At 41.2% G+C, this 17092-nt stretch overlaps 1 protein-coding gene across 5 annotated transcripts in view; it reads left to right on the top strand.

The window, feature by feature from the left end:
* vps13b (vacuolar protein sorting 13 homolog B) overlaps positions 1-17092 on the top strand; it is a 327627-nt gene that overhangs the window by 263130 nt on the left and 47405 nt on the right. For all 5 annotated transcript variants that reach the window (XM_086219125.1, XM_086219127.1, XM_086219123.1 and 2 more), the window contains 6 exons: positions 157-373; positions 2852-3036; positions 11554-11750; positions 14080-14261; positions 14877-15097; positions 15183-15314. In XM_086219125.1, the coding sequence (XP_086075251.1) occupies positions 157-373; positions 2852-3036; positions 11554-11750; positions 14080-14261; positions 14877-15097; positions 15183-15314 (1134 nt within the window). The remainder of the gene's footprint in view (positions 1-156; positions 374-2851; positions 3037-11553; positions 11751-14079; positions 14262-14876; positions 15098-15182; positions 15315-17092) is intronic.

Raw genomic sequence — 17092 nt, 5'->3', positions numbered from 1 at the left:
TATTTCTGTTTCTCCTCCTAATCCAAATGTTTTTGTCCTTCTATCTCATTGTGTCTTGATATTTGTGCCCTGTTTCCTGTCCTTCCCAATCCTGGTCTTACTACTTGTGTTTCTATTCGGACCATCACGCACTCCTCTCTAATTCTGTCTTGACAGTTGTTCTGGGGGCAAGAACATTTGAATTGCTTGAGGCTGGTGGAGGAGCATCTGCAAATGTATCTCAATAATCAGAAAGGGGACTTTGTGGAAAGCTGTTCCAAAGGCAAACCCTGCCACACTCAGCCACCTTCCTCCCCAGGCTCTCCCTGCCCTCGGACAGAACACAGCTCAGATGACCTGCGAACAGGGCATTTCCAGTACATCCAGGACTCGGGTGGGTATTTATACACCATGTGCTGACTTCTACCAGGCTTCAGTCTGGGCTGTGCTTGCTCACAAGACAATAAATTTCTTTTGAAACATCTGTTTTGTGGAACTTAACATTTCTCAAAATTGCATCACAGTAGATATCCAGAAGTTCAGATTTTGAGCATTATGTAGCATTCACAGTGACATGATATTACCCAGATATACATTTTTCTGATGCAAGGTTTTTTTTGTAATGGATCGAAAGGTAAAATTCTATAATTAACCATCAATTAAAGCCTGATAGGTTCTATTCCACTAAAGAAAGATCCAAAGTCAGATGTCACTTTAAGACACACATTGGCTTAAATCAAAGTCAGATCAAAGCCCTGTGTGGAGAGGAGTTTCATTGGACATGTCTGCCTGGTTCCACTCTGAGTAACATGCTGTTTATTCCCTTTCTTTGTGCTTTGTGTGCTGTCCTCTATGTGCACACAGCAACATTATACCCCGAGGATAAAACTTCTCTCTGGCTATAGACCAGCCGTCCACTCTGTCAGCTGTGGTTGACTCTTTGTTTGTTGCACTGCTCCACTGGTCTTTGATGCATTTAATATGCTGGCTGAAGCAGGAGAATGTATAGTAGTGAACTAGAACAGAGAGGACAATCTGTCTGCAACATGTTGTCAACATTCAGAGAAAACCAGGAACAACAGTACAGAGAACAGCAAGTGCCCCCCTAGGGCCTGACAGGGATGAATGGGATATATGGACAGAGGAGTGGATGAAAGATGGATGAAGGAGGCAACTGTCTCCCTCTTTTTCCCTCACTTTCTCTACATTCAAGTTTATGCGAGTAAAAGCAAAACCATGAAAATGTCTGTTTCTTCTTTGTTTGTTCAACTCTGTTTGCAGCAGAACAATATGCTGGGCATCTAACAGCTTCACTTAAAAGGAAAAATCAGTCACAGACAGATTCCTACTTGACTACTCCTTGAAATATGTTTTCTGCAAAGAGCGTCTCAGTGTTTGTACCCCCAGGGGCCAAACAAAGCATTGCAGTGCTCTGCTTGACTGTCTTTTTCAAATAAACATTTTTCCAAAGGACTTGAATCCCAAACAGCAGCCACAACTTAGGTCAAACACTACTCAGAAGTTTAGATCCAGTGTTATCCAGTTTTTGCAGGTGCTTGGCATGGTTCAGTCGATGGCAGTTTACTCAATAGAAAAAATGTTTACGCAGCCACTTTATTTACATGTGGCTCCTTACCCATATAAACATTCTGAAAGCAGGGAAAATATCCAAAGTGCTCTTTTGGGAAACATCATTTTGCTGAGGATGCCATTGTAGAAATACCTATAAAGGCGTCACTGCACCAAAGATGTGTAAGTCAAAGCTAGTTCTTTGGTGTTCCAGAATTTCAGATCATTCAAGCGTTAGATTCTTCCCCAATAATTTGAAATGGTTCAGGAGGCCAGTAGGAAACCTTTAGTAGTCGAGGGAGGTGTGTCAAGTCAAGTCAATTTTATTTGTATAGCGCCAAATCACAACAAAAGTTCTCTCATGACACTTTACAAGTAGAGCAGGTCTATTACCACGCTCCTTCAATGAATCTACACTCAACAATTCTCCATCAGCAAGCACATCCTGCAACAGCGGCGACGAAAACCTTCCTTTTAACAGGCAGGAACGTCGAGCAGATCCAGGCTCAATGGGGATGGCCTTCTGCTTTGACCGGTTTGGGGTAAAGAGAGCAGGAGAGCGGGGCAGAGACAAAGACAGATAATGGAGGAAGACAGATATGCAGAAGAAAAGAGTGGGACAGAGATAAAGAGAGAGAGAAAGGGAAGAGACTGATGGACTGACAGGGACGTGAGCAGGTGGAGCTATGGGTGGTAGCTTGAGCCTCTTCAGGTCTGCAGCCTCTTCTAGCAGCACCCGGGATCTGGGATGAGGGGAGCCTGAAGGCTCCGGAGAAGAAGATAAGTTAGTAATACGTATGAGTATGATTTATGTATGACATATACAGGAGAACAGAGAGGAGTAGAGAGAAGCCCAGTGCACCATGGGAGATCCCCCAGCAGCCTAAGCCTATAGCAGCACATCTAAGGGCCAGCCTAAGCAGCCCAACTATAAGCCTGATCAAAAAGGAAGGTCTTTAGTCTGCTCTTACAGGTAGAGAGGGTGTGGGTGAAGGTGTGTATGTCACTAGTACAGTATCTTCAAATGAAAATTCCATACACTCAGTTTTGTTCTTCGTCTACTTTTATATTTCCACTGTTCCTGTCAGCTGCAGTATAATGAGTTACACTTTTCTACTCTTTGCTTTTTGCTTTTTTTATTTTCCTGTCCACTATTTTCTTCACTATTTTCTTATTCTATTGTCCCCTCACCATATGTTTTCCCACTGTGGTTTTAACATCTGCCTGTAAAGCACATTGTAACCTTTTTATATGAAAGCAAAATTACATATAACATATTACTGTTGCTACACTTCCTTTGCAGCTTCTCAACGACGGCCTGGACCCCATGAGGTTGTGTTCTACAGTGAGACCGAGGATACCCCAGGGGTGATGTTGTGGAGGTACCCTGAACCCCGCGTCCTTACCTTTGTCAGAATCACTCCTGTCCCTTTCAACACCACAGAAGACCCTGAGATCAGCACGGCCGACCTGGGGGATGCCTTACAGGTAACAACAACCACATGCCTCACGAGTTTTGAAAAAATTGCCAGTGTAGGACCACCACCCACAGAACATAAACAAATAGACACAACGAAGGTTCAACTATTTAAAACTCCCCACACTGCTTTGAAGCTTTTTCTCTCTTACTGTACCTCTTAGTCTTTACCATTTTGTAAATCTCCAGGCAATCAAAGAGAGATAACGGCTGGTAGGAGGAAGGTGAAAGAGGCACGGAGAGTGAAAAGAATCCACATATTCCCTTCCTTTCTTCCTTCCTTCCTTCCTTCCTCCCTGCCTTACATCACCTGAAGTGAAAGAGAAATAAATTCTTTGAGCTGGGCTGTGTGCCATTATGATTCCCATGAAATGAGTCATAAGAACTCCCATACCCTACATGTTATTGAATGACAGAGACCCCTGCTTTCTCTCCAAACATGTAATAGATGATGAGGCAGCTGCAAAAGTAATCTTGCATACTCCGGTGTGAAAAACCAGGTGTCTTCAAACACAGATGAGGTTATATCTTGGCAGGCTGTAGCAGCTACTGAGTCTACAGTGCCTCCATGGGGACAGGACATCCCAGCTCTCCTTATATCACTCATCCCCTGCATTTCAATACTCCATCTCTCTTTCAGGTCTATCATCCTTACATAGCATGCCCTATTCCAATCACATTCTTTATAGTGTCATATCTGCAGTCACTTTAAATTATAGTTTCTCACTAGACATTTGGAAGTTTAATCTCAGCCAGATATGGAATTGTAAAATGTAATGACAGCACAAAAGACTAAAATTATTGGAACAAATGTTACAGTGATTCAGTTGATGGTGAACAGTATTCAAGATTAATTGAACTACATGTTTTCAAGTATTTTTCTATTATGTTATATTTTATAAAACATGACTCATTTATGGACTACAATATCAGAAGTAAATTTTGTAATCCTCAGGTTGTATTAAACCATCATTTCTGTCACAATAACGCATTTAAATACATTTCCAGCCCATTAGTTATGGTGTGCTTTACAGTGGGGCTGCTTTCCTTCTTTCCTTTTCTTTTGAGTTGTTCCCTTATCTGCAACAGAAGTTTCTCAACCTCCCATATCACTGCTTTAACTCAAATCTTTTTCTTCTGGAATGCCACATACCTTTACCTGTAGTGCAGATGTTTTCTTTTGTTTCTTAGTTGTGCTGACCAAGGACAGACAAGGTATTTCCCAACAAGGCCCCACAGCTGTAAAGTCTGAAATGACCAAAACGCCAAAGCCTTTCACTGATGGGACACATATTAAGTTACAGTTGAAGACAGACTTTGGGGGGGGGGTTAATAGGTATAAGGGCCTTAATGGGAGTAGATTGATATGAGTGAAGATTTGGGAGAAAGAGACAGATGAATGTGATGTAGTGAGAGTTATAGAAGGGCGAAGATAGATGGCCAGGAGGGGAGGTGATGTCTCCTGTGATGCTTACAGGATCGTCTGTGTAAGTGGAGCTGTGTGAAAATACTCTGTAGTCCAGAAGAGAGAGAGGTCATTCTTCACCTGATGATGTGGGAGAAAGCTTTAGGAAACATCTATCTCATCTTACAGAAGATGCAATCATCTGTCAGGCAAAACACCCAATACATGCGTGTATGTATTGATGTGTAGGCACATGGAGAAAACAAACAGATTGTCACATAAATGCCACATAATGGCATGCATGCACAAGCTTGCTAAAGTCACCTGGGGATCTAAAATGTGACACAGGTGCAAAGTAATTCTGTTTTGTGGATTGCAGCACAAAGTATAAATGGGCTTGTTGGAAAGGAATATAGATGAAAGAAGGTGATCAATTATAAACGTAGTATCAGCCAATACTCCACAAATAATCAAATGGCTTCTCCAGGAAATCATATTTTTGTCTGGATGCTGCTGAGTGGTTTAACATGAATAAATATAACTAGAATCCAACAGCCAGAAGCAGATGATGTAGGGTTGTTGTTGGGGAAGTTCACTGATTTTTACACATGAAAGTTTGTTTACAGGTCTTGGAAACACTTCCACACGTAAGAAAAAAATGTACTATGCCTTTTGTGGCTTCAGAGGGAGCTGTGTGAAATCAGATAAATTGTCTCAATTAAAATTGAGTATAACATCAGTAGCACTTTGGAAAAATATCAGAGGTGTACAGAGTATAGAGTTTTATTGTTACATTAGCTGTTCCTAACAGTTTTATACTCTTTGAGTCTTTATAGGTAAGCAAATCAAATGGACTTGCATCCTTGTCTGGTCTCTAGTTTTGCTGTGTGTTTGTCAAATTTATATAGAATCCATCTTCAGCCCAACATTGTCACAGCATTGCAATTTTTTTGAAAAGTTCTCCTCAACAAAAACTAGAACCCAGTTTTACTCAAAAGACAACAACTTAAAATTCTTTAATTATTCATTTACATGAACATCCCGCTATCTGGGCCTTTCCTCCAACCTATGTACTTTTTGGAATGTATGTGCTGCACTGGGCACCAAAAAACAACAGATAAAGCCATGTGCATTGTGCATGTGTGCATTTCAATAGCCTGTCTGCTTGTGTTTGTGTTTGTGTGTGTGTGTGTGTGTGTGTGTGTGTGTGTGTGTGTGTGTGTGTGTGATTGTGTATTGTACGCGACAGGATTTGTAGAACCTGCGGTTGATGAACATGTGGTTTTCACGTCTTCCACTCCTCCTGCCAGCTGGCATGTTCCTGTCTACTCTGTAAAAAGAAGTCAGTTAAAAGGAATCAAGTGATGAACCTTTCACAAACACAGCCACCATTAAAAGGGGCTTTGAGCACCCAACTTTCATTCAAAATTCTGCTTGTGGGAATGAGCTGTGGAATGATGTAATGAGGCGAATCAGGCATTTGAATCTGAATTATTGGATCTTAAACCAAAAAAACCATCTAAACTCTAATATACTGTATTAATTTAGCCTCTGCTTTGATGAGAAGTGCATATTGCAGTCACTGATGCCACTGGGTAAGCCCCAGGTGTGGGCCCACTACTAAAAAACAGCACTGTATAGAGATACTTTGGTTTCCATCAATGCATTTTGATGCATGATTTGAAGTTGGACATTGGAAATTTTGATGGAAACAGCAAAATACTAAATAGGGTTATACTTGTTTAGTTGGTTAATTGTTAGAGCAAATGAGCAAAAGTGGGGATAGAACCCCCGAATTTCAAAAGTACTGACCTGGTGAATCTTAAACCCAGGTGACTGAACAGCTGTTTGCATTTCCTTCATGTTAACAGATATTCCCTGGCTTACATGCAACATGTCCAATACTCGCCTGTACTTGGATGGATACTATACCCTTTTTTGCCTCTCAAGTACTCACAAATGTCTTGAGCTGACAAATAATTTTTTTCATGCTGCGTGAAGTTTCTCATACTCTAGAATGCTGAAAGAGCCAGACGCCCATATTTAGCTTGAAGCTACATGTGATAAACACCAACCAACAAGAGCAAAACTGTCCAAAATGTCCATTTACAAACTCTTAAGAACATTGTCTTGTATGCTGTACGTATCATATTCTTTTTCCGGCTGTATACTTTCCGGCTGATAAATGTTATCTTATTCTGCACCATTCCAGTTAAACACTTGTTCATGGTAGTGCTAGACGTGACCGGCTGGCACATTCAGTTGAACTACTCCACCGACTATGTTGTAGTTTGATTGGAATTTGTCAATCAAACAACGCTCAATCATTGCTGTAGCAGTTGTTAGCCATAAGCCATTAGCTTTTGCATTGCTTGTACTGCTATCCTCTGGCAACATTACTTGACTGAAACTCACCAAATGCAGTACACCTAAAATCTGCTTCATGAATAAATTTAAACACAATAATTGACTTTTTTGAATGAAGTGATGGTGTAGGAAGATATTTGATCCATATCCTGGTACAGTATATCATACAGTCCTTACTTCATAAGTCATAAATACATAGTCACAAAGCACTTAGATGTGTGTGAACAGAAGGACTGGGTTCATGGGGGTTATTTGAACAAGATCTCTCGGTCAGGAGCCAAAGCCATTGTGATCCCAGATGCGATTGATTTCATTCTCTGGCATACAAGTATTTAGCTTTTGTTCAAGCAGAAGTTCAGATGTTTCAATTAATTTTTTTTTTTTAAATTTCTCCCAAAGGTAGAAAAATTCAGCTACAGAGAACGGAAATGCAGGCATAAAAATGAAAGAAAATAAAAACAGTAATGGCTTGGTTTCTGTGCCAAGGGAATTTAATTTACTTCATGTCTAAACTTGAGAGAGAGAGAGAGAGAGCAAGAGAGAGAGAGAGAGAGAGAAAGAACAAATTCAGTCATAACTTCTCAGGCCTCTAAAATTACCGCGTGGCCACGTGGAGAGGAGGCTGATAGATTTTGAGAAAATGGAAAGTGAGAGGCGTTGGAAAAGAAGAAGAAGAAGAAATAGGAGGAAAAAGAATGATTTGGGCTATCTTGTCTTTCCTCTCTGTCATGTATGCAGCAATGTTTTTACCAGGCAGGGTACTTTACCAGCAGGTGGAGGGAGTCAAGGATTACAGGTGAACAAAATGCAATCCATATTTTCTCCATCTCTTCATTCTATCTTCTCTCCCCATCTTTCCCTCCCTCCTCCCCCCTGTAGCCTACTTTACTGCCTCTCTCCACCCTGCTGACTATATGAAGACAGGGTTTTGGGGTTCTCTGAGCCATGCTGCTTGCTTGTCCCCAGAGCAGATCATATTTTTAAAATCAAGATTTCCTGCATTTAAATAGTTGTGGTTTCCCAACTGGTTCCAGTATCTCGAAGGGGGAATTCAAACCCCCTTTCATTACTCAAAGTCAAATTGCTGCCGGCAGTGTTTTTACACACAGTAGAAGGGGAGTATTAGAGTGGTGTGGGGGAGCTGAAAAACGAAAGATCCCTGATGGAGCATCCACAGGTTCCCACCTGTAGAGGGCCCAAGTGATGAAGGGACAGAAAAAGAGAAGATGACTCATTCTCACCTTCTCACTACAGTGTGGTCCAGTGCTCTGAATCATAAGCAGGTGTCTTCACTGGGCTTTTTCCATCTCTCTCATTTGTCTTCCCCTCCTTCTGTGTCTCTGTGGGGTTCTGAAGCTTGAGAAACTGAGTAAATACAGGAGCCATGATGCAGCCTGACCCCAACACAGGAGAGCAGGAGGAGAGCACAACAGTATAGAGTAAAACTAATATAAAATGTTTGCTTTTTTCCCATTCCATACAAAAGTATACGTTTGATAAATCACTCTGAGCCTATGTCTTTTTTCTTTTTAAGGAAAATGTCATACCATCTGCTCCCCTGCTGTTGCTTTCGTGCATGGCACTGTGGGATAGCATTTCATGTCCCAGCAGGCCTCTGCTCTGCCATCATGGCCTGCTGGCCTGCGACCAATATTATTAAAGCCTTGTGGCCTGAGATGAACAAGCAACCTTAACCATAACCACTGCTGCAGCTGTTGTTTCTGTATTGTTGTTATTATGAGAAGCATATCATCAATCAACCTCACAATCATGGCACACCCAATTTGAATTATGCACACTTCCTTCTCCAATTAGTAAGAATGCAACCTTTTCTCAGATTCCGGGGAGAGTCTGTGAGACATTTAACTACAACGCAACACTGAACCAGAGAGAACTGGAGTATATTTTAGCCAAGGTAACTATTGTTTTAGTGGGACAGCACTCAAGCAGCCCTGCATTAGTCACAGCTAATGCACTATGAAAATAAAATACTGTCCATGTGGTTAATTTGATCTGGAGTTTTTACACCTCATCCACCAAAACTCCAGTCCCCCTTTAAACATTTGGCATTAGAGAGGAAAAATTTAGATCTCAGCGTGGGCTTATTCCTGATTTTCCACACTGATTAATGTTAACATATATTAGCCCACCTGAGACAGCATAGCGGGAGACATTTTCAGAACAATTTTCATTACTTCTCTTGAGTAAACATTTGCTCAAGCTGATGTCAGTTCAATTTGTCAGCTGGCTGATAAGAGGTAGCAAGCAGCGGAATTTTTAGACAAATATGCATCTTTGACATAAGAGAGGACCGAATCAGTGGTGATCATTTTACTTAAACTAATGGCAGACGGGGAGTGATTACACCTGCATTGAACATGGAAATTGAAATAATTTCTTTATGTTTTGTGTTTGCTTTAGTTTGTCTGCCTTTACTTAACATCTGAGTGGTTGTGATTGGCCAGTCAGTCTCAGAGAAGTAACTCTATGCAGAATGGTAGATTGTTTGGCAGAAACAGAGTTGGTTGACAGGGATGGAAATCAGATCTGTATATACATCATGCTGCAATCCTTGATGTAAACATATTTGTAAATAACTTTGAATATTTATTTGAAATTTCTTTTAAAGGTCCTCAACATAGCTTTCCAGGTATTTAGACCACATCCAAAGTGAAACTTAATTACAAAATTACAATAACCTACCAGCTGATGTTTTCCTCTCAAGTCTAACTTTCCGGCCTATTTTATCGACTGCCCAAAGAAAATACAGATTAGAACCATCCAAGCAAGAGGATGTCAGCTCTTCTGTGTTACGTGTTGTTTATCAGATAAGATACACACAATCAGGCAGGGGAAACTGACACTATATCTGTATCATGCACGCACATACATATGCACACCTGTGTATACATACACATATGTATGTGTGTGTGTATATATATATATATATATATATACATATTGTCTTTCATACATACAATTATTTGTTGTCTTCCTCTTGCTGACATATACACCAAGTGCCTTGTCCTCCCACATGCCAGTGCCTGAGGTCTAACATGGCCTTACCAAAGAATTTTTTGTCTTTTTTTTATTTTTTGCTTCATCACAAGGGCATATTTTAGAGTCCACTATCCAATGCTGTGGTCATGAGTCCAAAGGAATATGACGCAAATTTGACCATGTAAATGTATCTACTGTATTACATGTACAATTGTTCACTTCTGCCATCGTGTGTATAGAATCTCAGGTGAAAAAAAAATCACGCTCAAGGCTTTAGTAACACTGTTCTGGGAGTTCTCTTTGGAGACTCAGTGAGTTTCCGCTCTAGTGGCTCAGTGTTGGGGTTGCGGGTGCACTACTCTGTCAGGTACAATTACAAGGAGTGGATTCCAGGAAAACCTATGTGGCATTTCATATATGATGTAAACTATGGTTACCTCATTCATTCTCTAACAGTGTAGGCCCACACATACAAATGTAAGGAGACACTTTGTACACACAACTCTCTTAATGTAGCACACAAACTTTTTGTCAGAGTTGTGAGTTGGGCAATTGTACTTGGAGCACCCCAGCTCTGGTAAACAATTGACTTAACATAGGCAAATGTTCTCCATAAATCAAGTACGGTACAGACACACATCATGATTTAGTGCATGGCATCTATCGGGTGTACAGCAGAGTGCTCTCTGCCTCTACTGATCCATCAGTAGCTGAATTTTGCAGGTGGTCAAGGGAACCTGAGAACTTGGTTTAGTTCACACAGGAGCACCCACCACATTTATTCTAATTTTGGCACAGTGTGAGAGGAGTGAATGGAGTCCTACCAGTCATCACATAATGTGAGAACTCTCACATAACCTACTTGTTATTCAGTGTGAGAAACTGCTCCGGGACTTCAATGCTAATAGCTGTCCTGTAGCGTATTTGCCTGGTGTTTAGTTATGCTGTGGTCATGCAGTGTTGTTATGGAGGTTAGTTGTCATCTTGCTGCGTTGGTGGTCTGCGGTCAATGGATTGCAGATTTTTTCCTTTTCTTCAAGAGAAATTAAAGATTGGTTTGTCTGAAGTGAGTACAAATGAAGGTCATAAAGACACCATAAAAAACACTTGCTCATTCCCTCTGCAAAGCAGGGATTCCCCATGTCTTGAACAGGTCAGTCAAGTATCAAACACTTGATGATTAGCAGACCACTGCCGTTGCTTAATACTTAATATGTAGCTGAGGTGTCCAAAGCTCTAGTACCGGTTGTGCAATAACAAAGCATTGCATTTATCCTACTGCTGATGCAACCCTTATTACGGGTTGCACTACAATAGTCAGTTTGTTTGGCCTGGAGTCTCAAGATAAAGTGATGAACAACTGAGGGAAACCATGACAAAATATCCACTAGTGTCCATTTGCAGAACAGAGTATAGAGTATACTGGTGGGGGCAAAGGACATAAGAATACTTAGTAGATATGAATAGCTGTGCAATCTGGTAAATGCAACATAATTGAAAGCAGTTCAGCTCATGTAGTCATGTACTGTATCTTCTTCAGTATTTTTTCATTGTTGACCAGTAAGCAGTTTGTACCATTTTCATCTTGTCTCATGATGAGAGGGACATTGTTTCATCAGTCCTATCAGGTCAGTGTCCTGGTCAAGTACACTTCAGAAGGGTAGAGTGATGCTGCTTATACTACGAGGGATGAATAGAGGGTGTTTGAAATAAGGTAGATGGAATAATAAAAAGTGGTGTCCCTTGTGTCTTCCAGGTTCCTTGCAGCCTAGAGTACTGGGACGAGCTCCAGCAGTCCTTTGTTCCATATCGGGAGTTCAGCCTGTCAGAGAGCACCGCCTGCCAGCTGCAGCTGCCCAGCCTCAGCCTCACTGACCAGCAGAAAGAGCTGGTGGCCTCCGACCTGTGGAGGATTGTACTCAATAATAATGGAGAAGGAGGAGACGAACAGAGGTAAAGGAATATTCTGTATTTTATTGAACTAATTTTTGGTTTCATTGTGGACTTTTTTAGTGGGTTTGTGTGTATGTTTAATGTGCATGCCTCATACAATGGAGCTCATGCTTGCTAACACTCAGATCTATGCATTTGGATCTGCTGTTTGTGTGCAGTTTGATGTAGAGAGAAATTAGAGAGAGAGAGAGAGCGCACCCAGGCTGCTGAGCACAAAGAGTTAGCAATGTGTCCCTCGCCCCACATCTGGTGTGCAGGAGCAGGGAGCGGGTTTGGAAGGCGTTCAGATCGACCTAATGAGATTTCCCAGCACACCAAGTGCCTGTCAGGGCCCATCCGGATTCCTTCCTGCTTACCTTGAGTGTATCTAATCGAGGGGAAGCTCACGGGACGCAAAAGAAGTGAAAGCCCCCTTTGGGTTAGCTTATTAGTTCGTAGTTGGGCTAAGTTGAGTTGGGATAGATCAAAACACCTCAGAAAATCTTCTCTTCATCTCTAATCACTCATCCAGCACCCTTCACTGTCTTCTGTGCTTCACCCACTCTACTTCTTCATTCCTTCCTCATCTTAATTTATTCATCTTTTTTCTTCTCTCTCCTCCATTTCCTCCTGAGATTTAGGGAATATTAAGTAGAATAGAATTGCCAAGCCCACATTCTGTGTGGCTTAGAGGGGTCCAGAGGATCAGAAAGGGAGGAATAAGAAAACATGTAAGGGAAGACACAGAAAAAAACCTCTATAGTACCCGATACAGTCTAAAGCAAAATATACATCTGCATTTCATTACAATCATACTCCAAACACTACATTTCCTTTATGTTTAAATTATTTGTCTTTTTTGATCAAAATTGATTCCCCTTTCCTTACTCACTCGTTTCATCTGCCTTACTTTAGTTTCCACCAGTAAAATAACTTGGCTGCCCTGCCAACTGGAAGTAATGAAAATTGTCAACATATGATGCTTATCTTTTTAAGGAGCGCTCTGTTGCGCTAGCGTTTTTCAGCTCTTGAGCGTTTCCTGCTGGAGTTTTTATGGTGGATCATGGTAGCAGCAAATTGCAGAGCAAATGGTCATTCACTTCAATTACCTTCCATTCAGCATCATCAACCATGACATGCAATTAATGTCCATAGAGAGGTTTTCCGGGAAACTACAGAAATACTACCTAAACTCACAGCCTTGGACAATGAGGAGGCCCTCTCCACTTTGTTGTCTCTTCTCATTTCTTTTGTTTACTGATAATTGAAGCATTAGTTTCAATTTAGATTTCTGACGAGGATGTCACACAATTTGTAAATCACTGTGCATGTTTCAGAAGTATTCAACTGTAAATAAGTACAAGACTATCTAATATCTGAGTAGAGCCTTGTGACTCTCATTCACAATTGGAACTGTCTTTGATATTACAAGAAAAGGTTTGATAGAAAGTCAAAATTGTTTGCTGTCAAATGCTGAATGTTGAATTGTACATTACTCCTTTGTTTCTTTGTTATAGTTTTCGTTCACCTGACACATTGTTTTTTCCTTGCACCATCTGAGAATCACCCATAGAAACTGTTTAGAAAAAGGCAGATGCTTTCAAAAATACCTGGCAGGTAGTGAACCACCGTCACCTATCACCATTTATCATGAGCGAACTTCAAGCAATCAGATGAACAAACTGATGCTGAACCAGAAGCCTACTGATAGAAGTGCAAAAATCTACTTTTCATGGAGTAAATCCCTCAGTGGTGTTTTTTGAAGCTATATCGTAGCATCTATGCCAGCCTCTCCATAAACAGTGTTGTTTGAAGTCGTTTCTAGCGAAGCTTTGGACTCATGGTAAATGGACTCAATTTTATATAGCGCTTTTCTACCTTAGCGGTACTCAAAGCGCTTTACAGTGTCATCTCATTCACCCATTCACACACACACTCACACACTGATGGAGGAGGCTGCCATGCAAGGTGCCAACCTACTCATCAGGAGCAATTATGGGTTCAGTATCTTGCTCAAGGACACTTTGACATGGTCACCGGGGTCGGGGATCGAACCAGCGACCCTTTGGTTGCTAGACGGCCACTCCACCCCTGAGCCATGCCGCTTTGTGCTGTTGCTGCACTTAAATCATATCATTGCTGACAATAGACTGGAAAGATGGATTTTTTTGTGATCTCACAAATCCAGCTGTCTCCCAGTTTAATATTTTCATAAGAAAAGATTTCAGATTTTACCAGTGTCACATGGTGCCTTCCGTTTGCATCTTAATATTTACATATGCTATGTGTTTTGAGTGCCATAATCTGTGAAGTTCATATTGCTTGCTGGTTTTTTTTTCTCTCCCTCCAGTTCAGATAGTGAGTGCGGCTCCCAGCTACCCTGCGATCAATTGGTCTCTCCAATGGCACTGGCAGCTTGCACCCGTGTGGACTCCTGCTTTGCTCCATGGTTTGTCCCCTCCATGGGTGTGTCTCTGCAGCTAGCACAGATGCAAGTTTACCTCTGCCACCATCTTGAACAGCTAGGAACAGGTAGGACACAGTCGGAATATTTCAGACACAGGGAAATGTTTAAGCCAGAGGAACGGCCATCCAAGTTTGAGTAATTTTAGGATTACTTAATGCACTCTTAACTTAAAGTGACGTGAAACTGTAATTTTATTTCACTGGTGGAGGGAAAAAAACTTTCTCCCTTCCACTTTTGAGTAGTAGCAAATAATAGACCAACTAGCCATTCATTTTGATGAGCTCTCACTCAAATCAACAACAGCATTTAATGTTCATGGTGCAAAGTTCGCCTGGAAGCTTGGGTTGTTCTGTAAAATTGTCTACCTCTCAAAAAAACAACAATGATCTCTAATATTCTCCATGTGAGTCCATGCATGACTCAATCAATGCTCAAAACCACTTTCATTTTTGACATTTAATCATGCTTGACATCTTGTGTGACTCCCACAGTTACACTGTACAGCATGTTGAATTATTGTGTCATGTTTGAAACACTATATTAATTAACTCAAATTTATCTGACTCAGATCTTTAGTGGCAAGAAGGTTGTGGAAATTTTTGCTTAAAGAAAATTTGTGGCTGTAGCCTACATTTTATTTAGATCAGATAGTCCAGTAATACTCTGTCCCATGCCTCCAGTTCCATCTCAACGACTGCGTCCCTTCCTGCCGGACAGGAAGTTACCTCAGAGGCAGGAATTCATGGTTATTGGTGCTCGGGAGCCACGGGTCTTCTTGCGCCAGTGGTGCAATGGGCCACGTTACTGCCAGGAGTACAGCTTTTCAACGGAGTTGGACTGCAAGTTGTTAGAGTATCGGAATCTAACACACCTTCAGCTGCTCCAGCCCTGTGTACTACAGGTACAGCTGACCAATTCACATTGCCTTTATTTGTCAGAAACTGTAACTTGAGTTCATAGGGTTTTACATGTGTTATGTGTTTCAGAGTCAGGCTACAGCCACCTGCTGCCCCCAGAACACTGTTTTGGAGGCAAAGGTTTTTGTGGATCAAGTATTCCTCAATATCAGTCAATATGCCATCCACACACTGGACACTGCATTGCACAGCTGGCAACAGGTGAGCACTTTGGTTGTGGAGACTGCACTGCACTAATATTAAATCCCAGTCTAAAAAATATAAGTGTGAACTCCATGACTGTACGTTTAAACATCAAATATATTTTAACATGCGGTGCGTTACTGGTATTGCCTACAGATCTTTGGGGTAACGCAGCTTGTGGGATGTTGGTCTTGAAATTGCCCCTCAATCTGTTTTTAAAGGTCACAATTTTTAATTTATGGAGGAATAAAGTTTGTTTCAAAAATGTATAATGGCAATCTCCACACAACTTTAAATGCCTTGGAAGAAATACTCTGGGGCAAATTCACAAGGATTCTGTTTCATTTACATCTGCTAAATGTGTGTAAATGAGATAAAACAAAAACATATATTTCACGGAGCATCCTTTAGTGTGTTTAGAATAGGTAATATACACACATTTGGAGCAAGAAATGTTGCATCTCCACTGCTCTGACTGTGTTCCATATGCAAATCTACTATTTCTAGTGTCCATTAGAACAAAGGGAAATGCAATTTTGTAATTTTTTTTTGTTAATAAGACACTGGGGTGGGGAGATAGGTGAAAAAAGACGTACGATTTATGGTGTTAACAGCAGCTACAAACCATTCTTTGTGAGTTCCCCTTGTATTATGTTAACCTAGGTTGCGTGATTTTTGCTCTATTTTCCTATTGTTTAATCGTCTGCATTTGCATATAGCAATTATAAAAAGAGCAACAGCCAAGTAAATCTGGAGAGGAAACTCCTAGAGAACATATACATTCATACAGAATATGCAGAAAGACAGTCGTGTCCCATATGGAATATCAGTTAAACAAACTCACAACAAAGTGGAGAGTTTCACGAGAATAGTTTTGGTTCTCTGCCAGCAGTAATAAAATTTGCAGGCTAGAACTGCTTTTTCAGTTTGCTGTAAACTCTCACTATGAGGCTAGAGTGTGTCTGCTATTGGGCTTCTAGCACTATGGTCCTCGTCATCTCTCGGTTCTTAGCTCTCAGCGCTGGCTCTGGTAGTCAGGCTATTTGTGTGTGAAGCAATGCCCATGAAAACACGGTAAAATTTGAGTGATGACACCTGCCAAGACTTCATCTGGCCCAGCTCCTCCACCCACTTGTCTACTGCACATACACACACGCTGAGCTTTCTGGCTTTGTATGCCCCGGCATGGCTCTGCTCAGCTCAGCTGTGGCTGTGCTGACTCATATACTGGCCTCCAGAGACATGAGGTACTCTCGTGGTTTGACTTGCTCACAGACGTGAGAGAAATAATAGCTTGTGTTTTTGTAGAAACAGCTGTGGTCTTTTACCTGTGGAAAATAAAATTAACCAACTGTATAGAAAATCGACCATAAATGATTGTTCTGGAGAGTGGTTTAATATGTTTGTTTTTACTCCATCATCACTGACACATCAGAAGTTGTAATCGACCGTTTTGGATGATGGGTCATGTTTGACCCTTGGCTTCATCGTTTTCACTGGCGCAAGCTAATGAATATTCCCTATTTCTGCTGGTTAAATTAGCCATAAATAAGAGCCAGTGGTGTTGTAATGTAAGGTCATAGTGCAGCTTTACTGGGGTGTTTTGAACATTCTGGTATCCATGGTGGGTTTAACCCAACATGCCAGGCATGATTAGTTGGTCATAGGCTCTCAAGCAGGGATTTTCTGATACTGATTAGGTGATATGTTGGGCTTCTAGAATGCCAACTTTCCCAGTGGCTTTAACCCAAAATAGAATCACACAATGTGAATTCACACAAACACACACATACTGG

Source organism: Aulostomus chinensis, chromosome 11, assembly GCF_037954235.1.
Source record: "Aulostomus chinensis isolate RoL2024-O1b breed Wild chromosome 11, RoL_Achi_v1.0, whole genome shotgun sequence".
Lineage (NCBI taxonomy): Eukaryota > Metazoa > Chordata > Actinopteri > Syngnathiformes > Aulostomidae > Aulostomus > Aulostomus chinensis.
The sequence above is the reverse complement of the archived record's forward strand: the minus strand, read 5'-3'. Positions and strand labels throughout refer to the sequence as shown.